Below are 24,649 nucleotides of genomic sequence, written 5' to 3' on the forward strand. Positions count from 1 at the left end.
TATATTTGAAAATGTTTATTTGTGGATTTTCCATTGACAGTAAAGGCAAATATCATTGTAGTGAAATTAAAGACATGATCAACCTTGTAAAGCCTGACTGACTTACTTGTTACTCTGTAAGTATTCAGATGGGGCAGTAGAGCAAATGATGTACCACGGTAAGATGCAACTTAGTAATCACACAAGAAACATCTACACATCTCTAAGAGAATTAGTGTTATAATAACCCTGAAACCAACCCTTATACTGTGAAGTTAAATACCTCCCTAATGCATATACCACAGGTTACAATGCTAGTGATAAGTACTAGGGACTGAGACAGGTGTAATGAAGCGAAATGTCTAGAACTAGATATGAAGTGGCTGCATGTGAGAGTTATTAAAGCTGCATTTCCAAATAAAACAATTTCACTGTTTTTCTAACTCGTCTTGAAAATACAAGTCTAGCCCACCTGGTAGCAATTGTGTTCATTTAATGACCTCTTGGGTTTTGGTATTTTGGTTTTAAAGCATTTAACAACTACATGTTTTTTCAAATGGAGCTACTTTAAAGCTGTATATATCTGGTCAACTATGTAACTCCTGTTTCTCTTATAAAATATTGCAATAAATATAGTCAAAATACAACAACAAAGAAAACAAAGCCAGTTAATTGAATTTCCCACTAAAACCCCAATATCAAGAATTTGGTACTCATTGGACCCATCTCTCTACTCTTTTAATCAGCAGCAGTTTGAAGTTCAGTCATACTGGACCATTGGGTGGTCACTCCATTGAGGCAGGTTGGAGAGTTTCTCCTCAGTAGCTGTTTCGATGGGCCAGCCCCAGGCCTTAAAGAATCCAGCCAAGTTCATCCCCACAGTCTGGGAGAAAGTCTCAGCATACAGGTTCATCTTTCCTTTGTTGTCCTTTGGAAAGTTGCACATCTTGTGGTAGGCAGCAAACACCTTTTTAAAGGCATCCCAGCCAAACTTTTCCTGGAGCTACATGGAAGGGGGCAGAGGTAACGGGAAGTTTGAAAGAATAGAAATATAAAGAAGAATAGAACTTTCTTGTTGTCTGGTGTGTAATGGGCACTAAAGCCTCACTGGGTTGAATGGGGTCAGAGACTTTCAGTCTATTTGAATTTTTTATTTTTTATTTGCCTTTGAAGGGGTGCAATTCTTTTTAAATGCTGACTCTGGGGTGACATAGTTTCTCTACAGGGTGCAATATTCAGTACTTCTCTCTCACCTGCATATATGTCTCCAGGGCCACCCACATTTCCCAGCTGCTGAGTTTCTTGCCCTCATTAGCATACTTCTTTGTTCGACTGATTCGATTTCCTGAAGTCATAGCTGAATGAGCCTGCATTGAACAAAATGAAACGATGTGATTGTGAAACAATGTAATCCCAGTAAAAAGCCAAATACTTAACTCAATACTCTACTATACTCAACATAAAACAAAAAAGAGGAGTTGTCTTTTGTGACATCTATTGATGAAAAAATATGTCACAATACACCATAAGACCAGGCTTTTCTAGCCATTGGTCTCTTGTTTTGTCAAATAAATAAAACTAATTTACTCCACCTGTTCCCTGTTAATCTTCAGCACCTCTTCATGCACATACACTGACCACAGGTTGCATGTACACTCTGTGGTGTGTGATGGGAACTCCCAGCAGCTTCTCTGTTGGTTGTGTCCAAGTTCGTGGATAGGGCCCCACAAGCCTTTACTCCTAGCATGGTCAATGCTGACCAGCTGAGCTGCTGTGGTCTTGTGTGTCATGATAGGATAACCTGCATGCATCCAACCTGGATGGAGAAACAGATCTTTCCATATCTATGGTAGAGAAACCACATTGTAGAGCAAGTGCATGAAATTAGAGCAAAGCACAAAATGCAAGCCTCATATTAGCATGTGTTGTTACAAAACTCCTCCTTCAATTAGTCATTTTAAAGTGTTGCAATTTTTAAACCCACAACATTGTCATGATGCAGTATGTACCAGATTTTACCTGACGTCCCTGAGAGTCCTGTTAATTTATTTTCAATGTTCTTTTTTTGGTATGCACAGCGGTTAGCACTGAGTGGTGCACATTTTTGTGAGTTAACAGGGACATGCAGGTTCGGTGAATTCAAAACTCAAAATTGCCCGTAGGTGTGAATGTGAATGGTTGTCTGTCTTTGTGTTATCTCTGTGATACACTGGTCACCTGTCCATGGGGCACCCTGCCTCTCACCCAGCGTGAGATGGGACAGGCTCCATTTCCCCGGGACTCTCAACAGGATAAGCAAATAAAAAACAGGCGTATACTGTGTCAAAGTGAAAAACACTTACCATGGGAAATCTGCACATCTGCTACAAAGCGTTCTTTGCGGGGAAATTTGTGTGGGATGGCAGCCAGATCAGCGATGCCCTTCATGATGTCATTCCAGAGTGTCGCCAGCTCATCAGGGCGATCCAGGCCCCGAACAACATCTGATGGTACAGTAAGGATGATGTTATCAAACTCCAACTCTGCCCAGGGTGAAGGGGCTGTGCGCAGCAATGACCAATCAGCTGCTGTTGTCACGCCTGAAAAGAACAAAGGGATGGATGTATTCAAAACTGACCAAAGAATTATTGCACAATAATTTAGTAAAAATTTATATTTTTAAGAGACACCTGCTCAACTGAAATTATTTCACTTGAATTGTCCCAGCCTACAAGTGATATTGCATTGGATTTTGAACAAGATGTTCAAACTTACACTGCCCTGAATCCCAAAACAACCATATTTGTCCTCTACTGTAATGGACAAAAATCACTACACACCTTCTATTTACCCCCACGAGGATACATACATCAGTAAACACATACCACACTTTCACTCACCACAGACTCACCAGATTTATAGTATGGTGCAGGTACGGCCATCTGCACTATGACCTCTACCCCCTCCACTTGTGTTTTGGGTGGGGCTACCAGGTAGATGAGTCCCCCCCACAGGTTCAACACCTGCATCAACTCTGAGGTAACAGGAAATCGCTCATGAACACGTGGTGCTCTCTTCAACTCTGCAGCGTTGAGATGGTCTGTTTGACAGCCTATTTGGATCTGAGGAAGACATGGAATTGTGTTACTGATTGTAAGTGTTGTTTGCACTATAAATTAAAGGAAGCAAGGCTGGAAAGCTGGATATGATCATGACTGCAGTACATTCAAAGACTAAATGACCTGAGAGGACTGAATGACATGCACTATGGGCCACAAAGTAGTTTCCTCCTCTGCATTTTGCTGGACTGGGGTCTGGACTGCACTGGGGGCGGGGCCAGGAACATGTTAGGGATGGGGCCTAGTCGCTGCTGGGGACTGGCGCCTGCATGGGGGCGCAGAAACACTATTAACTCAACTTTGTGCACAGTACCTTCCAGTTCTTGTTGACAATCTCTGCCGGTATGGCCACGTAGGTCTTCATGCCAGGAGAGAGGTAGAAACCTGTACTGATCCACTCCTCCCCTCCTGACACACACACACACACAGCAGAAGCAAAGATTATACTCAAATTTACATGTATAAAATCTACAAGACACGTTCACCTTTCTCCTTAACGGTGAGGTCTGTAAATTAAAACAATGTAATAGTACAAACATAATTCATGAATAGTTCACATAATTGTCCACAACAATGAGGTCTGACCTGTTGTGTTAACATTAATCTTGATCCTGTGGTTATAGACAACTGGCATCATGGGGTTATGCTTGATGAGGTAGGGCAGGAGAGCATCAGGATCTGGGCAAACCTTGTATACCTCTGTCGCCACACTGAGGAGGAGGTGGTCTTTGGGACTCTTCACAGGGCAGCTGTCACACACCTTGAAAGCAAATGAATAGTGAATATTATTAAATATGTTGCTCAAACACATCTGACTGGTTGTCAGCCTTCTGCTGTTCTATTGGAATGTTTTCTAAAGCGTTCATGTGACTGTATTTTGTCTACTCACCTGAGGTATTTCCAACTTCATTAAGATGTCAGTGAGGGTGGACACGATCTGCGTGTACGAGGAGCAGTCATGAGCTTTCATGTGCAAGTAGTGGGTGCAGTCCTTGCCCAGCTTTTTAAGACATTCCTCCTCATCCTTGCTAAGTTCTTCGCCATCAGTTACATGACCAGCGAAGCGCCGTAGAAGGTGGCGGAAGTGGTATGTATCTTTGATGGCTTGGCTGGGCACAGGGGCCTTGTATAAGCCTGCTTTGATTGTTGTCCCCAACAGGCTCAAGCCCATTTTGTTCAGGATCGTGTTCCCTGAAAGACATTCCAGCAAACCTGATTTGATCTGCTGAGTTTTATTGTTGTAACTATTATGGTTAGGGTTGGACTGATGTGGGTGGGTTATAAGAACATGAACTTGTCATTCCCCACTTTCCCCCATGATGTCCTCAGTGCCTCCCTGACTTCCTCACCAGCTGCAGTTCATCTGATTAATTGCCCTTTCTTGTGTGCTTGCTGTATATATTTACAGGACCTTAACACAAATCACCACCAGCCTATATATACTGTATATTCCCTCTTTGCACTCACCTTTACCAGAATGTATTGTCTGCCCTATCTCCTAGCCTATAGTGCATACTGCGTCCGACAATTTCTGTAACTTTCCAAAACCAGCAATCGACTTTCACACCCACTTCACGCAGTGATTGGCCAGGCATGCGGAAGTGACAAAGTACGTCAGGTTTGAACATTTTATGTGTGCAACACTATGAATGTCTTCCAGGAGAAACTGTCTGAAAATGCGCACCATTATCCCTTTATTCAAACAATATCTTGTCTCTCCCCTCTCTATGACAGCTGGCCCCGCCTTCGAGTGTGGCCCTTTGGATCAGGTAGAAACACTTTTGCCTGACGACGTGTACGGACATGTACAAACAACTTCCTTTTGGGCATAACCCGACCCATCTAGCCATAATGCTAGCCTGCCACCCCTGCAGGCATGCACACACCTACTTTCCTTTCTCTGACCCCTGTACGTTCTTCCCCAGCCCAGTAGCTCATTACATTACATTACACATGTACAAGTACAAGGCAACGAAATGCAGTTTAGGTCTAACCACAAGTGCAATAAGCAAGTGCAGGATATAAAGTATGTGCATAAATGCAGAATAGAGCAGTATTATGAAAATATTTTACAAGTGGTACTATGGACATTATATACAGATGGCATTACTATAAACAGGGGTATACTGATGGATATGTACAATAATGAACTCAACTGGGCAGAACAGTAGTCCAATGAATATAAAGTAGTGCATCTAGTCATCTACAGTTGAATTCATCTAACTTTAGAGTCCCTGTACCTGGTGTCCCTGTGTTTTATTTGTAAGTAACTCCATGTAGTAATTCTGTAGAGCCTGGCAAATCCTCAGTTTCCTGAGCGTTCCTGAGCGTTCCTGAGCCTGAGTTACCAAGGACTGTTTGTCTCTAACATGTCTGTTCTAAGCCTGACTTCAAGCGTGTTTCTATGAGTTTCTCAGTTATGTGTAGTAGCCCATTTTATAAGCTTTTTAGAATTACCTGTCTATATTTCGACCCCCATACCCTACCTCCTCCCTTATTCCTGTGTACCATCCTGTATTCCATACTGCATTTATGACTGCAAATGTATTTCTCACTCGGCTCTACGGATGTACCTGTTGTAGTTTTGAGTTGTGTCTGATATGAGTCATCGCCTTGTACATTATCACACCAGCATGTGCAATTATACAGTAGCACCTGGAATATGCTTAGCATGTATTATGTTATATTATCATGCGATGAACTGGGCAGTATATAATCAAACTCTTGTGGTGCATTATCATACCTGAGAAATCTGTTAATGCGTTTTGCCCAGAGTGTGTCTGTGCCCAGTGCCAGGCATGTCCACCGATCAGCAGGCCTCCCCCCTCTGCCACAAAGTCTTGGATTTCGTCTGCATGATCACTGCTGTACGCTGTACACACAAATACACTCAGGTCTTCTCTGAAGTTTGTCTTCTCACACTGTAACCCTGACTTGCTGAGAAGTTGGAGTGCAGGACCTGGCACTACACCAATGACCCCCTGCCGGCCTTCATCCAACCAATGAATGGCATTGTTCCAAAATGGAGCCAGTGTCTGTGATAAAAAGCAGTTATTGCAAGAAAGGCAGTAGTTTGTTAATCACATTAAAATATTTGGCAGATCAGCACACATCTCATTATTCAGCACACTGCAGAAAGCCAACTGCTGGTGATCAGAAGTTAATATGTAACAAAATAAATAGGCAAAGTAATCATTTATACATTTAAGGTTGGTTTTAGAATTTCTGCCAAATTGAGCACGTAATGAGAATTTGCTCATACAGTCTAGGTATAAAACGCACCATATGAGCAAATTCTCATTATGTGTTCAATTTGACTTATGAAGGCAGAAACTCTAAAACCAATCTTTAATTTAAACTTTACCTCTCGTCCCAGAAGACATTCATGTGTAACCACAATGACCCGTCCCTGACCATAGTAGGCTCCTGCCAGGAACGCCTGCCCATTGTCTGTGGTACCAATGGGGAAGGCTAGCGGGCCGTGGACCAGAACCTCAGAAGCTAATAAATTACCCTGGAGGTCAAACTCTGAAACCCCCTGGAGTAAGAACTCCAGGTCATCCTCAAAATCCTTACCGAGTCTGTATTTGAAAGGGTGAAGAGGAAGGGGAAAGATGGATGTCAAGTATGAGAGATACAGTATATTATATAATAACACTAAAGAATAAGTGTATCAATCACATTTTTTAAATCAATATCAATCAAAATTTGTGATGGGCTGATTTTGTTTCTAGTTTAATAAAGAAACAGTAAGACAGTGTAAGAGACAGACAGGAAAAAACATTTTAAGAAATGCGTAGAGTTTTCAGATTAAAAGTTGTCACCTTGCAAAGTGGAACCTTTTTCTAAATGTGCAATAAAAGAGAAGTAGAGTAGACACTCACACTACAGCCATCCAAGAAGATGGGATCTGAGGGTAGACAGGAAGGCACTCTACCTGACCCTGATGCTCAGAGAAGTAGATCCCTGCCACACCAGAAAACTTATTCCCTTCAAATTGCAGAAGCGTGTTCTCCTTAGGGTGATCTGCAGCCCAGCTCCACGCCTGCCCCGCTATCAGCACTCCTCCTCCAGCTTTCACAAATGCCACCAGGTCCTTCACGTCTGCACCCACGCTGTAGGCATCAGTCACATACACCCCCAGATTTACACTAAAGGCCCCCACAACTTCTGCTTGGAAGCTGGATTTGCTGAGATTATCAGCGACTGCCTTGACGTTTGTGTGGACCCCCACAGACAAGTTTTCAGATCCATCTCCTCTCAGCCAGGTCAGAGCATTCTCTACCAGAGCAGGAAAGGCGGTCAGGTAGCCCTCATGACCCAGGACCACAATCCTTCCACAGCCATACAAAGAGGCAGCCATCAGGACCTGGCCTTGGCTGTTCATTGCTAAAGGAAAGGCATGGTCTCCAATCAGCAACAGGTCACTGGGAACACAAGGACCCTGGAAGTCCAGCTCCCTCAAGCCTCTCATCAGGGACATGTAGTCCCCTTCATGGTTGTTTTGGATGGGCTGGTTTGACATGGTGAGAAGGACTGATGCTCTGAAGGTTGGATGAAGAGGGTGGAGGGCAGAAACAGACGTGTTAAGTCAGATGCAAGTTGCGTTAGTGAGTGAATTGCACCACAGTTGCACCTAGATGCATGTCGTGCCAGTTGGTTGTCCTGTAGGGAAAAAAGAGAGCAGACGGAGATTAAAACAAAATACAAAAGTACTACTGATGGCTAATGTGTTACATGTTATAACAATCAAATTAAAACTAAATTTCAATCTACAATTAGTTCAGAGACCAAAAGTTAATCGGCTGCTCTCCACCTGCTGCCACCGAGCCCCAAGAGTTTGCAGGTTGTCATTACATCTGACAAGACAGAAGAGAGAATATAAATGAGAACAAGAGCAGGAGGGACTATTTCAGGGAAAATGACAATAAGAGGAGGGATTACAGTAAGTACAGCCCAGAGTGGGTCTATTAATGATGGCCAAGATCAAACATCAGTAGATAGTATCACGACAACACCTGTCTGTCAACATTCTCGCTGTGTGAATACTTAACTACTTACACATGTGGTTGTGGATGGAGATACACCCTGGCTGAGACTGTTTAAGAAACCTGCTTATCCTGTCGATGTAACTCAAAATTTGTGGATGTTGAGAGCACACCACAACATTGTGGCTGTGAAATAAACCAATAATCACATCTGTGTCTTTGTTTCTTAAAGAAACTTATGATGACTATGTTTTACAGAGGTCTTGGAGAATCTGTGTTTTCATTTTGTGTTGTACTCTGGTTTGAGTGTGTATGTAGCTGCAAGTCAGAGAGAAATAAAATATAATGAAAGCAAAAATGTGGCAATGTAGCATGTTTATAGGAAACAAAATCACAAGATCAGTTAAAATGATCACTGCCAGCAAGGGGGTGTATCCCAAATGTACAATTAACATATTGTAACATTACATGAATATTGTGAATAAAAAGTTATATAATAATGTGAACGTAACATGCAGCCTATGCACTACTGGAATATGTTTTAAACATATTCTATGATGCCACTAAAATAAACAAACCTAAGTACACTTTTAAACAAAAAGGGTTTCTCCAACAAACCGACGAGTAATGGAGGAAATAGGCTACTGTTTATTCATCAGTTATTCATCAAAATATTTCACGTTTATATCATTAGACAGTAAAGGTTTTTCTCCCTTAGCCTAAATTATGCGCAGAGAACCGTCTAATCCTATTTCCCTTTAGTGTTTTGATCTTAGCTTGGTTCTTTGACTATTGTCTGACTGACTAGGTGGAGTGGAGGAGCAAACAGGTGACTCACCCAGTTACTGTTCTGCGCAACATTCAAAACCTAAACTCCTTCAAGTGTACAAGAAATTGCATCTTTGTTATTGCAAAAAACTGAATTAATTAAAAAAAAAGTATACTTTAAAATGCGGACTTGGCTTCCGTGACATTACAGGAGTTAACAAATTAAGAATTATAAGACTATGCTACTACGTAGATGGAACTATGTATGGAGTCCCGGAAAAGTCATTCATGAGCGGAAACTTCAAGCGGATCGCGTTTCTAAACGAGCGTATTTTTCTGATGGACCGTGAGTTCACTGCAAAAACAAGCCCCCTCCGGTTTGTTTTACTCGTCCTGCACTTCAACAAACAAGTCAGATACAAATAAGTTGTGGCAAACGTAGTAACATTGCATACTTGAAATAAACGCAGCCACCGTCGTGTGATAACTATTTAGTTTCTGTATTTCGGTTCGTGATTTTATGAAACGAGTCGTTCGCAAACACACTATAAGGCTCAAAGTAAAGTAGTCTCGCTGTGCTTCCCCCCTCCCCGCTAAGATGTCGTGTACTCTAGTTAGCGCCTCTGGAGCTCCTCGGGTCCCTCTGGAGGATGGACGAGCCGTGATTCTGGGCCGGGGGCCGGACACCGGGGTCGCCGACAAGAAATGCTCCAGGCACCAGGGTGAGGAGAAGTTCAACACAAACACAGTGGTGCTTTTCATGACGCTGCACATGCGCGGCATTTATCGCCGAATTTACCACGAGACCTTTGTAGTTTGCCAAATATAACTTACCTCAGCTATTTGGCTCGTGCGGTGAAACGGTGAAAGGCCCTGGTGGTTTCGTGTCAGTGTTGTGCAGGACACGAGGGACATCAAATAAAGAAGTTGCTGAGTGGGATAAAAAAAACAAAACAAAAAAAATCAATGAATCAACCCTGCTTGTTTGACATGGACTCATCCACGACTTCCACACAGCATGGGGAATTGTGTTTCTTTTAGTCTTATAACTTCATAGTTCTTACAGAGAAAGTAATATAAATTAGTTGTGTGAGAAGGATCAAATAACACCTTTAGAGATTACATAATTTAGTGGAGTTAGAGATTAGACGTCTAGAGTTGAAATGATTAAGGTTAGTGGATGAATTAATTAGTGATAGACAGAAAATTAACTGGCAACTATTTTGATAAATTCTATTTAAATAATCGTTTGAGTCACTTTTAGAGCAAAAATGAAAACATTTGCAGTTCAGGCTGGCTTCTTAAATGTGAGAATTGTGTGCTTTTCTCTGTTTTATACAATTGTAGACTGAATAGCTTTGGGTTCTGTACTATAGCTTGTAAGAAACAGTTTATTGATGTCATATTGGACTCTGGAATTGTAATAGACATTTTTCACAGTTTTCTGCAATTTAAAGACAAAACTATTGATTTAGAAAATGATAAGTGGGTAATCAATAATGAAAATAGTTGTGTTAGCCCTACAGATACCATTCTTGTTGTGCATAAAATACTTTTCTCCTCAAGTGTATTACCATAACAAACTGGGATAGAAATGTGTCATTTTGAGAAACATATTTGTAGGCCACAGTAGTTGTGTATATAGGACTGCAATTATTTTTATTATTGATTAATCTGACAACTATTTTCTCGAGTAGGCCTCTGTCGAAATGTGTCTGTAAGTATATATGATGGTAATAATCCTTGTGTTTCTTTCAGTGAAGGTGGTGGCTTGCTATGCAGACCAGGATGTGGTTGTTACTCAGGTATGAAAGCAAACACTTAAGCCCAGCCCAGTGTCACAGTTTATAATTCAGTTAGTCTCCCTGAGAAACTCTCAGGCCACTGACAGGCTTCACTCAACAAACACTAAAGAGAGTTAATATTTGGCACCACACAATCATAACATCAGTTATGTCATTATGTCAGAAAACCTGATGACAGCACACCTTTCTCTTTACTGCCTAGACTCACCCTGTTTATCTTACATCCTGTAAAGTAACTGTGTTAAGGCTGAAGTCCAATGTCCATACATGATCTATTTTCTTCCACAGCTGGGTCCCAATCCCAGTTTCCTGGACGGTGAAAAGCTGGGCCGGGGCCAGTCTGGTAAACTCACTCATGGAGGCACCCTCTACCTGGTTAACCAGAACCATCCGTTTAAACTGCACTACTCCCTAAGCTCAAACGGAGCAGCCTCCACTGCTGCACAGAAAGGACTAAAAGCCACAGATAAGACGAAGGGAGGAAGAAACGGGAAAGAAAAAGAGGCACAGTCAAGTCCAAATCCCAAGCGCAGTATAAAGGATTTCTTTTCTACCTCTCCCGTGAAGGTAACACATTTGTTTGGTCATTGTGTTGAAACCTATTTGGTGTATTATTTCATGTATCTTGAAATCAAACATGAGAGACGGTATTGTATTTGTATTTTTCTGTTCAGTCATCTAAAAGACGCTTGAGCCCAGATAGGGGGCACCCTGAGGTGAAGCGCCAAAGAAGAGATGAGGGAGCCTCAGATAGACAGATGGAGGACGAAGATGAGGAGGAGAGACTGGCAGAGGAAAAGCTCAAGCAGCTGCAGGAGTTGGCAGAGAAGTCTATGGCAGAGAGGAGTGACAGCGCTCAGCCCTCATCTTCATCATTGTCTTCAAAGGGCTGTCTAAAGAGCAGCTGGCAGCAGATAGGCAACCTGTTGCTTTACACTGCTGTTGGTGTCAAAGGGAGTGACAAGGTGGGACCTGTTTCTAGAGAACAGCTTTATTCATTCATTTATTTCAGTGTCTGGGGTCATAGAATTACACAGTATTGTGGTAGGCAGCTTGATTTTGCAGCTTAATCGTTTCAAATGAAATTATACTCACAATAAAATATGCTTAATTGCATAAATAATAAAAGGTACAGTTGTCAGTGTTTAATGTAAAAAAGCAGCCCCAACCCTTGATTGAGAGCCTGAAGTTTCATCACATTTTCCGCAATTGTTCAAGCAAAAATGACCAAAATAATATTTGGATTTCCTGCTTTTCTCCTCCTGTTTTACACCATTGTAAACTGAATATCTTTGGGTTTGGGGCTGTTGTTTGAACAAAACAAGACATTTAAATACAAAAACAGACTTGGGACATCTTTTACTGTTTTCTGATATGCTACATACCAAATGATGAGTCAAGGAAATAATCAGCAGATTAATCAATAATGAAAATAACTGTGATCACAGCTTTAATTTCTGTTGTTGGGTTGGGTTATTGGTGGGGCATCATCTTTAGTCACAGGAAGTGACAAATCCAAACCAATGGTCTGCTGAACAGCAGTGAGAAGCGCTTCTTCAACAGAAGAAGAAAGTCTGACCAGTGTTAGATCATTTTTCACTCCTGTTTACATGTTTTATTTTCATATAAACACAGAAGTGCTGTATAGGGGTGTACTGACATCACTTTCTGTGAGGTCTAGGAAATGAAGTTCAGGTGTTTCAAACTATGATCGCTCTGGAGGTGCAGTCCTTAATTTGGAGGTGTGAGTGTTACGCACAAGTTATTAAGGTGGTGAGATCATGCAGCTAATGTGTAAATGTCTGAACATTTCCTTTTCTTTTCATCCTCTCCAGATTGCTGGATTTGACATAGATGGCTGCATCATCACCACCAAGTCTGGCAAAGTCTTTCCCACCACACCAGATGACTGGAAGTATGTCTGCACTCCTGGACTTTCCCTTTTAAACTGTTTGCTAAAGCTAAGAACTGTGAAAAATAATAAATATTTTTCAGATCTGTGTTTCCAGCTCAGTGGCTTATGTAGATTACATTTCATATCGACATAGTTTGTTGTAATTGTCCTTGTGTTTAATTACCAGGATTCTCTACCCTGAGATTCAGCCAAGACTGGCCAACTTGCTGAAAAAAGGATACAAGGTGGGAAGGAGCTAAATCCAACAGTTGCTAATAATGTTTAGTGAAATTTGCAAGATTAAAGCCAGTGAAATATTATTGAATTTTATGTGCTCTGGTAGTGTTTGTCACTGGATTTCCTAGTCTACCCTTGCTCTCTTCCTGCAGGTGGTGTTCTTCACCAACCAGATGGGGATCGCTAGAGGCAAACTGAGACCAGAAGTCTTCAAGTCTAAAGTTGAAGACATCCTCACCAAGCTGCAGCTGCCTGTGCAGGTTGGTCATGTTGTAGGTTGACTCTCACCTGTCCCTTAGTTATTGTACAAAAAACTGCCATTTGTACCCCCTCCTTGTCTGTGTCTCAGGTGTTTGTAGCAACCGGTCCTGGAATCTACAGGAAGCCAGTGATGGGAATGTGGAATCACTTGTGTGAGAAGGTAAATGTCAGTAAAGATGCACTGACACACACCCATATTATTTAAGAACCACACCTCAGCAGTATGTGCACTGAGGCAGTCCACTAATTCAGCTGAGTCATAGGAGCTGCCCTTTTATCACTCCCCACAGCATTGTTTTCTGTTGTCTTTGCATGTTTGACAATAAACACTCTGTTCTGTTTTCCTGCTCAGGCGAATGATGGTGTGACTGTTGACAAGACACAGAGTTTATATGTAGGAGGTGAGTGAGGTCAAGTAAGTAGTGTTGCCATAGTGATAAACATCCCATATTTACAGGTGACTGTGTGTTCTCAGTTATCTGATCTGGTATCACAGAGATAGACAAGCATTCATCTACATTTTTGAAAAGAAAACTTTTAGTTCAATCCTATTTCCCTAAGTCCAAAAATGAACCCTAATCTTAACCATGATCAGTCCCGCACTACCTGAAATCTCCCAAAATCCTAATCCTTAATGAAAAGACCTAAACCTAACTATAAATCCACCTGGATGCCCAGGTCTGAACCTGACCCCAAGCCCAGAAATTATCTAGAATTAACCTCTTCAAAGTGCAGAAATGCAATAAAAATGACCTAATTTAGAGGCAAATCTTAAGATTGCGGGTGGTTTTTTATCCCCAGAAAGTACAAGAGCACACACACAAACATGCACACACGGCTTCTGACTTTACCTCTGTGCACAGATGCTGCAGGTAGGCCAGAGAACTGGGCTCCAGGGAAGAAGAAGAAGGATTTCTCCTGCAGTGACCGACTGGTAAGATTTATACTATACTTGTTCTTATGTGTCATCTTAAATGTCATCATGTAGGTCTTGACTCGGCGTTTCTTGATTATACCTTAATGGGAAAAGGTGCACACAACATATAAAATATGAGCATTATGTACTAGTTACTGTCTTCCTTCTTGTTTTTGTAGTTTGCTCTGAACATTGGGTTGCAGTTCCACACCCCAGAGGAGTACTTCCTGGGTTGGAAGAGCGCCACCTACAACCTGCCAGATTTTGACCCTGTGAGTAAAATGAACATACTGGCTGTGTACTGTGTGTTTTGTTTTTTCCTACATTGCATACATTTGTGGGTTTGGTATGTGTCTGTATTTTTGTTGATGTTTTTCTTTATCTGCACTTACAGAGGAAGATTGACTCAACTGCAAGGCTGTACGACCCACCGTCTGCCTCTCTCACCTCCAGCAAGACAGAAGTCATTGTTGCAGTTGGTTTCCCTGCATGTAAGAGAAAGTGGACGCTATGACCTTTTCTGATCTCCCCTCCCACTGACACCATTCTGATCTTGTTCCCTCCTCCCTTTCTCCACAGCGGGTAAATCCTCTTTCTTCCACACCCACATCATTCCAAAAGGCTATGTGTACGTCAACAGGGTGAGTTTTAAAGAACAAGGCACAGTCAACAAGGCTCCACTTCTGCCCCAGTTCTGAATGCACCCAGAACATTTTGTTTTATTTACAACTTGATGTTAACTGTTGAAAACAGAAGGAGTATTTGGTTTACTTTGCTACACTGCTTTCATATTTGATACGTAAGTTTGTAACTGTTTTATAGATTGTATTATTGTAATAATGATGATGAACTACCAACATGATGAAGATAATTCTGATTATTGTTATTATACCCATATATTATTGGGCCCTTTCCTTAAAGTCTTGCCTAACATGCTGTTACTGACCTTTCGTGTTTTGTTTTGTGTCAGGACACACTCGGTTCATGGCAGAACTGTGTGTCGGCATGTGAGCGCGCTCTGAAAGAGGGCCGCAGCGTCGCCGTAGACAACACCAACCCAGACCCAGAGTCTCGCAAACGGTAAAGCACAACTGTATCAGTACGTGCTGTGTAGATGCATTTCTCTGTGTGTGTGTGTGTATATACTCAGGATCCACCTCACTGGGGCACACCTTTATCCAAACAGGCTTCAAAAAGCATAAATAAACAGAGTCATGCATAAATGAATAATAATTATACAAAGACAGATGAGTATGTTTGCAGGTAGGGTGGAGATTTCCAGTTACTGTTTACACCTAGCTCTGATTTTAGCCACTTGTCTGATGGTTGATGTCAAAACTATGTTTAGACAAAACACCTGGAAGGAATGATTCAAGCTCACTTCAAGTATTAAGCAGCAGAATTCAGCACTGTATTCCGCAGATATTAGTTTCTGCTGCGATGTGCAGATGGCGGGTTAGCAGAATGAATCCACCAGTCCATTCTTCCTGGTAATTGCAATTAAGGTGGGGTAGTAATTGATATCACTATATGTCTTGCATTTATTATGCACTGCAGGTTTGTTGCCTAGCAACTGTATTTATTGCAGTAGCTGGATGTACCCTTCTCTTCTCTGTCACAAACTGTTTCCATTTTTCTGGGAATAGCCAGAGTACATTTACACTTTATAAAATGAAAGTATGATGAAGTTATTTTATTACTTAATCCCATTTTAACATGTAACACTTTTACCCTTGTAGGAAAAAATGCTTGAAATGATCATTTTTAATATTGCATGTCCCTTTCCAGCACAGGGTGGTCTTGGTCATGTAAGTGTATGGGGAATACCCTTTAACCTGGTTCAAACACAGTAAATTGCACAGAAACATTGTAGGTGACTATGTTACCTTCATTGCCACAGTCCTAGCGTTTTTCTAAAGGAATCCTACTAAATGGGTGCATTTAATAATGTGGGTACTGATTGTATGCTCCTGCTGCTATATTTGGTGGTATGAATATACTCCTACTGCTGCCTGCTGCTTGTATATACATTTATTTTTCTGTTTGTGTAACCAGTGTTCTGTGTGTATTTTTTCAGATATGTGGATGTGGCCAAGGCCGCAGGAGTGCCCTGTCGCTGTTTCCACTTCTCAGCCTCTCTGGAGCAAGCCAAACACAACAACAGAGTATGACTCACCTCTCCACACTGTCAGTCTTTACCCATTGTTTTGTTTTTATCCTGGCTGGTGAGGCCAAGTGTTTTTTAATGCATTATTGTTATTCCCAGTTCCGTGAAATGGCTCCATCAAACAGCAAGCACGCTAAGGTCAATGACATGGTTTTCCACAGTTACAAGTAAGAAAGAATACTTTTCTTCACACACTCTTACCGGTTATAAAACATATTTGTTTCTTATGCCAAAAAGCCCGAACTTCTGCACAGAGCTTGACGAAATGCAGCTAAATGCATGCCACTAAGGTGTTTTAGTTTTCTGTTTTAGTACATTTTCAGAAATGTTTTGTTTTATCTTTGTTACTATATTAAAATGAAAGTCTGACACGGTGAGTTTTGAATTCTGGTAATAAATACATTTGCTAATAATAGCTTTGGTACTGACCACTCTAATCTGGCTCTCTGGACAGGAAACACTTTGTGGCTCCTGCTCTCTCTGAGGGATTCTCCGAGATTCTGCAGGTCCACTTTGTACCAAACTTCACCGCCAAAGACAGCCAATCAGAAATTCTGTTCCGGCAGTTTTCTGAGGGCTGATTGGACAGCTGGCTTTCTAACACCTTTGACTTTCAATTTCACACTGACGCAGGAAACAAATGCAGATGTCAGCCAGTGAAGCAGTTGAGGTGCGAGTTAATCAGTAGACACCAGCATGTTTTTCTATTTCAGCTGATGGACTGTCTGGTGAATGGGTTCCCCACTGACATCTGTGCAGTGCTTGTATGTCCTTGCTTATATCCATACTGTATGGCTAATGTCCTCTAACTACAAAGTAAGACTGGTGACGTTAACTAGACTTGCAGCTCTGTATCAGATCCTTCCTTTCACGCAGTGTTTTATCAAACAATTTAACGTATCCATATAAATGCACAAAGTTATATTTACATTATATATGTGCATCAGGAACTGATTATGCATGTGTTATACATGTGTTTAGAAAGAATACAGTGTGAAAACAAGAAGAATTACTTTTTTATGTTGTGTATGATTTGTTAACAAAATATCAAGTGACTTTACTGAAACACAGCTATAAAAGTCAATGGTATTCCGTTTGACAATAAAGCTTTGGAAATCTCTATTGAATTCTGCATTGCGTTATTATGGGTTAATCCAAAGAGATCTCGGCTGATTGATTATTCTCAGTCGAACTCAGGCAGGAACTGGATCTCCTCACCCAGATGCTGTTTCAGCCACGGCATTATCTTGAACAGGTCGATGTGAAAGTCTCGAGCATCAGGAGGCGGCCTGTCACTGCTGTACTGTCTCAGAGCTGAGCTGAGTCGGTCACATACGTTCACGGTGCCCCAGCTCACTACTCCCACCTGGTGATGAAAGCAGGAGAAATGTCCATGTGATGCTGACTGTACAGTGTGTAATGAGTTTTTTTTTTTTAGGTGAGAAACTTTCTGACCTGAAAATAGCGCTTTCTTTTTTGCAGAAACAGGGATCCACCAGAGTCACCTATACAAAAAGAGACAACATGTAACTAATGTGAATCCCATGTTGGTCAAACTGTGGTGGCTATGATACAAATGCAGAGTTCAGACCTTTACAGGTGATAGCGTCCTGGTATCCTGAGGATCCCCCAGAACAGAGGAATCTGTCCGGTATATATTCATCCAAAGTCACATTGGTGGGCTCTTTGAGTGTTTGCATTGCCTTCTCCACACAGCTAGGCCTCTGGAGACAGCATATCAGTTACAGTTCAACACTCTTTTATAATAAAACAGAGCTATTTCCTCCACGTTACTGAGTATCTAGATGAAAGCAGCCCACAGTCTGAAAATCCCATCAACTGTCACTCACCTGACTCTCCGTATGAATATGTGTTTCTTTGCGTTTGGAATTCTTATGGATGAAAAAGGCAGCAGTCTCCTTGTGTGGCAGTAGTTCCTTCCCTGTATACACATTCATTTTACTGAGAATATGTGAGACTTTATTCAGGATTTTTAGTCTGCGTTCTATGTTCTAATATGTAATTAACACTATGTTAACAGGGAAAATAAGGAAATAGTCCTTGCATACTCTTAAAGATGTGAATGCGTTTGCATAGAGTAAAGGTCAAAAGGTCACATACTGTGCTGCTGACAGGTAGAGTTGACTTTCTTCATGGCTCGGCTGGCTGGCACGGTACATGGCAAGCAGATGGGTCTGTTGTGTGACATACAGTATACACACACACACACCAACACTGAAACTCACTGCCCATTTAGACCTTTTTCATGACAAAACAAGATGTATCCCTGGTGGCTAACAGTTAAGCATCTTTTCTTCGGGGTTTCTTACCTAGCTTTCCAGGAGAGCGGGATACTCTTGTTTACCTGTACCAGAGCTACATCGTAGTCATAGAACTCAGATACATTTCTGTGTTTGAGCGCCCTGATGTTGTACTTGGGGTGCATGATCACCTTCTTGGGCACCACCGTGCCCTGACCTGGGAACCAAAGAAGCTGCTTGTTATTTCAACATCAAAAGGTGTGAAGTCAACAAGATGGTTAATAGAAAGAACTAATCTAGAATTGCCGTTTTCTACAATATAGTGCTGTAGCTAAGTGGGTTGAGTGAGGCACTAACACTTTCTAACGATAACTTATGCTAGAAATGTGCTGTTGTGGTACTTTGATGTGATTGGGATTAAAACACACAATGCATTTTTTAACACACTGCTTCAAACATTAAAATAAACTAGACCTGCAAGCAGGTATGTTGGGGTCTAAGCACCCAAAGTCGTCAAATGATTACCAACCTTTTGATCTCAAAGAAAGTACTGCCCCAGCACAACAATTCATCAGCCCCCTTTACCATTTATCTTTTTCTCCCATTCTCTCTATTTTTCTCTAACATGAATCCCAATCTCCAAAATGTTTTCCTGTACTGACACTGACCATGTTGGATTAACACCTGCTGAGGCACATTGTCTGTGCTCGCTCTGGCAAAGCAGTGAGCAGCTGTCAGCACCCAGTTCTGGCTCACAATGGATCCTAAACACGGCATAGACTATAAGGGAGGAAAGTGTTAATGCGTGAGAATCCACTCTTAAAATATCAAACAGATGGGGAGAAAAATCTCCATTATGATCTTAGTGACTGACTGCAAAGCTCTCACCGTTGTCACAGTGACGTGCCAGGGTTTGGTGTAGACTGTGTTATCCTCATATTCATCGGAGATGGCTTCCTGAGCTACCCCACACATCGTCACACTCTTGTCACCTGTATTATGAAACATTTTAATGGTTATAGTTCAGTAACTAAAATGTTGGTATTAACCTTTAATAAGCAACATTGCATTCTTAAATTTGAAATCTTTAAGAAAACTTGTTTTCTTAAAATGTCATTTTCTGCCGACATATTGACAGCTGAAATCAGAAAACACACAAGCGTTTGTGCCTTAGAGTTGAGAGCGATCTCCTACTTACTAATGATGCTGTTGAACACCTCTCCCAGTGTTTTGAAGTCTTTCAGAACAAAGACGTGTTTCTCATCACGTTTCTTTGAAGCTAAGGAGTTCAACTGATCTCTCTTCACTTGTTCCCCAATACCAAATACATAGACATCTGAAAACACACACACAAATTTATTTATACTGTAGGTCTATACATACATAGGCAACTATGCCTACACACATTAAACACACTAAAACAGACTTTGCTTTGCATGCCGGATTTGTGATAGCTTGTAATTTTAGTGATGTAGGAGCTGTTGTACTTAATGAAAGTAATTCTAAAGTGTCAGAGTAGCTACAATCTAAATACTGTACATGGTGTATTAGAACATTTAATTTTTAAAATTTGAATGATACCCAGCATTGTCTCATCTGTGTTATCGTGGGATGTGTTGTGGTAGCCCAGCAGATTCCGGATCTGGGCCAGGGCAATCTGAGGCTTATTGCCCGTGTTGGAGTAACCTGCAGGCAGAAAGACATAAAGATGTTCCCCTTTCCAATATTAAAAGAGCTCTAATTGGTTTGAAAAGATTCAAAGGAGCTGGAGATGCTTTTTCAGAGTGAGTTTGTGAGACATTTCCTGTGTCTTTACCATCTGTTTCTATGATGATGATGTTCTGAGTCTCATTAAAATGGTTCTTGGCGCTGTTTTGCTTAAAGAAGCTGATCGCCTCACTGACACGGTGCAGGGCAGCGTGGAGGTTGGTGCCCGTCCTACGCCCATGGCCTGCAGATGAAAGAAATGCAAAAGATTAGGCTAGATAATTGAAAAATAAATTAAGTAATTTAATTAATTAACTGTTGAACACATTGGCGCATCATGGTTGTAGCGTACTGTACTGATTAAGGCCTACTTGTGGAGATCACACCGCAGGAGGTAAAAAGATATAGAATAGAAATATTAATGAATACTGCAAATGAATGAAGGGATAACAAGCTGAATCCTACTATGGTAGTCAAACTCCATCAGATTCCATATGACATCCTCGATGCTACCACTTGTATCCGAGTCTTTGATGTCTACAATGTCTTTAGCCTCGCTGGCAAATGACACCACATGGAACTTCAGCTGTACCTCGTAGCTGTCCAACTAGAGGGAAAATTAAGATGACATGTAGGTTTCACACCCACTGAGATAGGATGACAGACAAAATAGTAGACCAATGTGAATACATTTTTATACATTTTATACATTTTTTTTTTCATCTCCTATTGAATCATATAAGTTCATTTGGCACAGACCTTTCTGATAAGAGCAATGGTGGCATCCCTGGATATTTCAAAGTCCTGCTTTCTGATGCTTCCTGATGTGTCCAATAAAATGTAGACATTCATACGACTGCCTTCAGCCACACGGAAGGTTCGGCCAAAGGACATCCTTGCACCTTACACACATAGTACTTTTTGTTTTATTGCAGTTGACTTCAGGTATAGTTGCTCTCCTTATACTCCTCTCTTGCTCTGAGCATTTGTATCACAAATTTATGTACATGCACTTAAAATGTCATGTTGTTTGTGCTGCAACACTGTCAATATGTTGTTGTATGTATAAGACACAGATACAACTTATACACACCTTTCCTTTTGGAGTCTGGTGAGAGTACATCCATGACTCCTGCAAGAGACCCTGCCATGGCTTCTGCCACCACGCTGGGGGAGTCAAAGGTATTTGGACCTGCAGTAAAGCACAAAGATATCATGCATGGATGTTTTATCATAATATAATAGTTCACCGGGTACTGTTTTGGCATTGCTTCGATGCCCAATTGCTGTAGGTCTTTTTTATTGTAAAAATGAGTCTTCTGTTGTTTTAAAGGTAAAACATCTAAATCTAAAACTGTAATTACACCTGTGCACTTATTGTATGTATAAAAGCTGTCACTCTTCACCTTGGCACCGTGGTGTTGAGCCGCTCCACTCCCTGTTCTCCAGGCAAATCCTTTCAGCCGACCCAAGCAGATCCAGACCAGCCTGACACCGGTAGATCACCTTCTCTCCCGTGTGAAACCGGCCCGCTGACCTGTGGGCCCCTGGTGGGATCCCTGGGTCATTACAGTCGTCAGCTGCATTCAAAGACAGAGGGGCAATGGTAGACAAATTATACAAGGATAATTCTTTTTTGAGGTTATAACCATTTTAAAAAGGATAATGCTGTTTATGCTTACATAGAAATGTTCAGAATAGACCTTTATTTGCAAAAGATTAGTATGTAGTACTTTGAAATGATGCACACAAGCCTTTAAAGACATCAAAACACTGAATCATAAAGAGTAAGTAGAGTAAATGCAAAATTTGGTCAGTGACCTGTTTTGTGTCACCACACAAAACCACAGTAAACTACTGTGTAGAATTAGAATCTGTTTATAGGGATCACTTATTTCTATTCATCAAAAGCTGCTTTACAGTGTAAACCTCTGTAAGTGTGAGCTTAGTCAGTGCATGCTCACTCTACCATAGGCTCTAATACACCTGATGAACTGGGCTGAGGGCCTCATGTAAGTGGATGTTCTCTCAGTTATTCTCTATTGCACTGATGAAAGAGGGGGAAATACAGCCATGTATCGTACATAATTTAATCATACACATGATTTATGCTTTATCAGGTTTGTAATGTTGTCTGTCATCACCATGGTTGTCACAGACAGGAGTGTTTCCTGTCCAGTCCCCAGTGAGGGTGCAGTTCCTCTGTGCTGACCCGTACAGGGTGAACCCTTCTTGGCAGGAGAAGCTCTGCGTCGTCCCAACACTGAGCCACTGGTCCCTGGGCCAGAAGTCACCATGATCCAGCTGGAGCTGAGCCGGACACAACACGCCTGGGAGGGGCAGGGAGATGGATGTACAGATGGAGGAAAGAAGGGAAGGGTGAAAACAGAGAGTCGTGCTTTGAGAGAAAACTTATATTATGAACAGATAATGAGTTCTTTTGAGTACATATGAGATTGAATGCATCACCATCCAAAACATTACTTTTGCATGTGGCCCGTGACACTGGTCTGCCATTGGCTAATCTCATGGGTGACCAGTCCCCATTAGCACTGCAGAGCCTGTGGCTGACCGGAAAAGGGTATTGCCCATGGCCACAGTGATAGGTCAGCACACTGCCCTCCAGCCCTCCCTGTAGAGGAAACACATGGTCACTTCTGTAGTTAAATTAAGTAACATGAAGCTTTCCAGTAAAGAGATGCTTGATTTGTTTCACTTTTCAGACCTTCTAGTTCCTTTTTATCATGATCGTAAAATGACCTACCTAATTCAGCATTATCCCTCGCTTCTACTTGCATGATTCATACTAAATTATTATTTTTTACTTCATTTGTCATTTTTTTCTAACATAGTAGGCCTACTATAATATTATTAATACCTTCCTCCATTTTGCCTATTTTCTGTCCCTGTACTCCTGGCTGGTTGCGCACCTTGTAATCTCTGTTTTGCAGTATTTTATATTTCTATTATTAGTCTGTTGAACTGAATTGTATTATTATATATAAATTCATCTTTAAAGGGGACTTTTATGGGAAATTATGGTAGTAATCTAATAGGCTGGAAATGTTGTGGCAACCAGCAGTGCAGTAGTGCCCTTGCCTTAAGAAAGTCGTAACGAACCTTTAAATTAGGCCTTGTAGATCTAATATAAGTGAAGATTTAGTATCTGGATTACTTATTTCTCTCTGAAATTTTTCCTGGATCACTTCAGGGGTATGCAGCCCACTGAATATGCACGCTGGCCCCGCCCGCGAATTCCCACTAAGCCCATAGACTTTACATTGTGATGACATCACAGATTTTTAAATTGCTCTAAATCTTTTTTGGCCTTTCGGCCTATGGAGAAAAGTTTACATAGCCTACTTCATACAACGGAACCCTACTATTCATGCTCAAACCCATTGGCTCACAGAACTGGGGCCTCAGGAGGGAGAACTGCAGTTGGACCCTTCTCGGATGGGCATGTCCCTGTACTTGGGCGTGCTGTGCCTGGAGCAGATGACCGTATAAGGACATCCGTGCCGAAAGTAGAAAAAAAACATTGGAAACCTAATTCAGAGCCGTCTGAAGCCTGAGATTTTTTATCACAGGGATTACTTTTACATACATTTACCTCATTATTTGAAACTTTGAAACTACATCAGGGCAACAGAGCTGAAAAAATGCACATATGCACTCTTAAAGGAGCAATCTTACCCTTTGGTGTGAAATGTGACCTCTTAGCCTTTTACCTAACACTCTCATCCTGAGTGATGTAATTAAAAATTAAGGTTTACAGTCGTGCTGCAACTAACGATCATTTTCATTGTGGATTAATGTGACAATTCTCTCGATCATTAGATAATTGTGTGGTCTTTTAAACATCAGAATTTTAAAATAAAAATGCCCATTGTAAATTGACCAATACAGTGACGTCTGCTAACATTGGTTTCGTCTGACCAACAATGCAAAAACCAAAATGATATTCAATTTAAAAAATGATAAACGAGAGAAATCCTCACTTTGGAGAAGCTGGAAATAATTTGAAAAATAATTAATCAATGTTGATGATTTCATTTTCTACTCATCGATTGTCATTAATCGATTAATGTCTAATCATTTTCGCTCTAATGTACAGTGTATTATTTTTACCTGTGAGTAGGTTACATGTCCACCTTTGATGCTCTCTGTGGTTGAGCAGTTCAGAGGCTGTGGATCCTCGTATGTTTCATGATCATAATCATACTCATCATTATAGTCCTGTAGGGAAACTGGAGGGCAAACAGTAAAAGTGTTGGTGATAAACATGCATCAGACACATGCGTCAATACAGCCATACATGGTATGGATAAATATAAATTTGACGTAATCACACTTAATGTACTGTAAGCGCAACACAAAACTGAAATGCTCACCCTCCTGGACAGAGATGAAGAGAAGGAGCCATAGTATGGGCTTGACATACATGACCAGACTCTGTATCAGTGGTGTTTGTGTCCTTGAGTGACAGAAACAACAGTGAGAGTGTCTGTATCGACCTGCAGTCAACTGCTTTATTTGATGACTGATTACCCATTAACACAGAAGCA

The 24,649-nt window shown here is 41.3% G+C and overlaps 3 protein-coding genes across 10 annotated transcripts; 1 reads left to right on the forward strand and 2 right to left on the reverse strand.

Moving 5' to 3' along the window:
- On the reverse strand, window positions 1-9,759 carry LOC122878513 (TRPM8 channel-associated factor homolog). Of its 8 annotated transcripts, none has more exons than XM_044201334.1 (13): window positions 9,668-9,759; window positions 7,869-7,936; window positions 6,962-7,742; window positions 6,442-6,658; window positions 5,821-6,112; window positions 3,967-4,268; window positions 3,663-3,837; window positions 3,391-3,485; window positions 2,870-3,080; window positions 2,322-2,558; window positions 1,572-1,795; window positions 1,233-1,346; window positions 1-982 (listed from the first exon to the last, which is right to left on the reverse strand). In XM_044201334.1, the coding sequence occupies exons 3-13, from the start codon at window positions 7,600-7,602 to the stop codon at window positions 740-742; spliced, it is 2,751 nt and encodes a 916-aa protein (XP_044057269.1). In that variant the 5' UTR covers window positions 7,603-7,742; window positions 7,869-7,936; window positions 9,668-9,759; the 3' UTR covers window positions 1-739. The 8 variants fall into 8 exon arrangements, with proteins under 8 accessions (XP_044057269.1, XP_044057271.1, XP_044057273.1 ...); XM_044201336.1 differs by having other exon boundaries at window positions 7,894-7,936; window positions 9,668-9,684; XM_044201338.1 differs by lacking the exon at window positions 9,668-9,759 and adding an exon at window positions 9,443-9,581 and having other exon boundaries at window positions 7,894-7,936.
- On the forward strand, window positions 9,198-17,233 carry LOC122878515 (polynucleotide kinase 3'-phosphatase). Its single transcript, XM_044201341.1, has 17 exons — window positions 9,198-9,555; window positions 10,592-10,638; window positions 10,927-11,205; window positions 11,313-11,603; window positions 12,474-12,553; window positions 12,720-12,777; window positions 12,922-13,029; window positions 13,119-13,190; window positions 13,383-13,431; window positions 13,894-13,964; window positions 14,126-14,218; window positions 14,341-14,437; window positions 14,526-14,587; window positions 14,917-15,026; window positions 16,024-16,111; window positions 16,213-16,280; window positions 16,568-17,233. The coding sequence occupies exons 1-17, from the start codon at window positions 9,432-9,434 to the stop codon at window positions 16,692-16,694; spliced, it is 1,824 nt and encodes a 607-aa protein (XP_044057276.1). The 5' UTR covers window positions 9,198-9,431; the 3' UTR covers window positions 16,695-17,233.
- si:ch1073-280e3.1 (complement C2) lies at window positions 17,118-24,633 on the reverse strand. The gene is made up of 19 exons (XM_044201340.1): window positions 24,476-24,633; window positions 24,213-24,331; window positions 22,566-22,713; window positions 22,226-22,411; window positions 21,488-21,661; window positions 21,175-21,273; window positions 20,841-20,983; window positions 20,547-20,688; window positions 20,191-20,325; window positions 19,956-20,060; window positions 19,573-19,710; window positions 19,263-19,366; window positions 19,043-19,154; window positions 18,444-18,591; window positions 18,235-18,308; window positions 17,964-18,055; window positions 17,705-17,837; window positions 17,569-17,618; window positions 17,118-17,479 (listed from the first exon to the last, which is right to left on the reverse strand). The coding sequence occupies exons 1-19, from the start codon at window positions 24,525-24,527 to the stop codon at window positions 17,297-17,299; spliced, it is 2,337 nt and encodes a 778-aa protein (XP_044057275.1). The 5' UTR covers window positions 24,528-24,633; the 3' UTR covers window positions 17,118-17,296.
- Between the last annotated feature and the right edge of the window lie 16 nt (window positions 24,634-24,649).

This window comes from Siniperca chuatsi, linkage group LG7, assembly GCF_020085105.1.
Source record: "Siniperca chuatsi isolate FFG_IHB_CAS linkage group LG7, ASM2008510v1, whole genome shotgun sequence".
Taxonomy (NCBI): domain Eukaryota; kingdom Metazoa; phylum Chordata; class Actinopteri; order Centrarchiformes; family Sinipercidae; genus Siniperca; species Siniperca chuatsi.

Bases quoted from the DNA above. Each gene is read 5' to 3' on its own strand.
- LOC122878515 (XM_044201341.1), top strand. From the start codon at position 9,432: ATGTCGTGTACTCTAGTTAGCGCCTCTGGAGCTCCTCGGGTCCCTCTG. The intron at 10,639-10,926 runs GTATGAAAGCAA...TTTCTTCCACAG, and splicing joins AGGATGTGGTTGTTACTCAG to CTGGGTCCCAATCCCAGTTT. The intron at 13,191-13,382 runs GTAAATGTCAGT...TTTCCTGCTCAG, and splicing joins GGAATCACTTGTGTGAGAAG to GCGAATGATGGTGTGACTGT.
- LOC122878513 (XM_044201334.1), bottom strand. From the start codon at position 7,602: ATGTCAAACCAGCCCATCCAAAACAACCATGAAGGGGACTACATGTCC. The intron at 3,486-3,662 runs GTCAGACCTCAT...TGTGTGTGTCAG, and splicing joins GATTAATGTTAACACAACAG to GAGGGGAGGAGTGGATCAGT. The intron at 2,559-2,869 runs GTGAGTCTGTGG...TGTTCTTTTCAG, and splicing joins TGCACCATACTATAAATCTG to GCGTGACAACAGCAGCTGAT.
- si:ch1073-280e3.1 (XM_044201340.1), bottom strand. From the start codon at position 24,527: ATGTATGTCAAGCCCATACTATGGCTCCTTCTCTTCATCTCTGTCCAG. The intron at 22,412-22,565 runs GTAATGTTTTGG...TGCCCCTCCCAG, and splicing joins GTCACGGGCCACATGCAAAA to GCGTGTTGTGTCCGGCTCAG. The intron at 19,711-19,955 runs GTATCATTCAAA...GTGTGTTTTCAG, and splicing joins CACAGATGAGACAATGCTGG to ATGTCTATGTATTTGGTATT.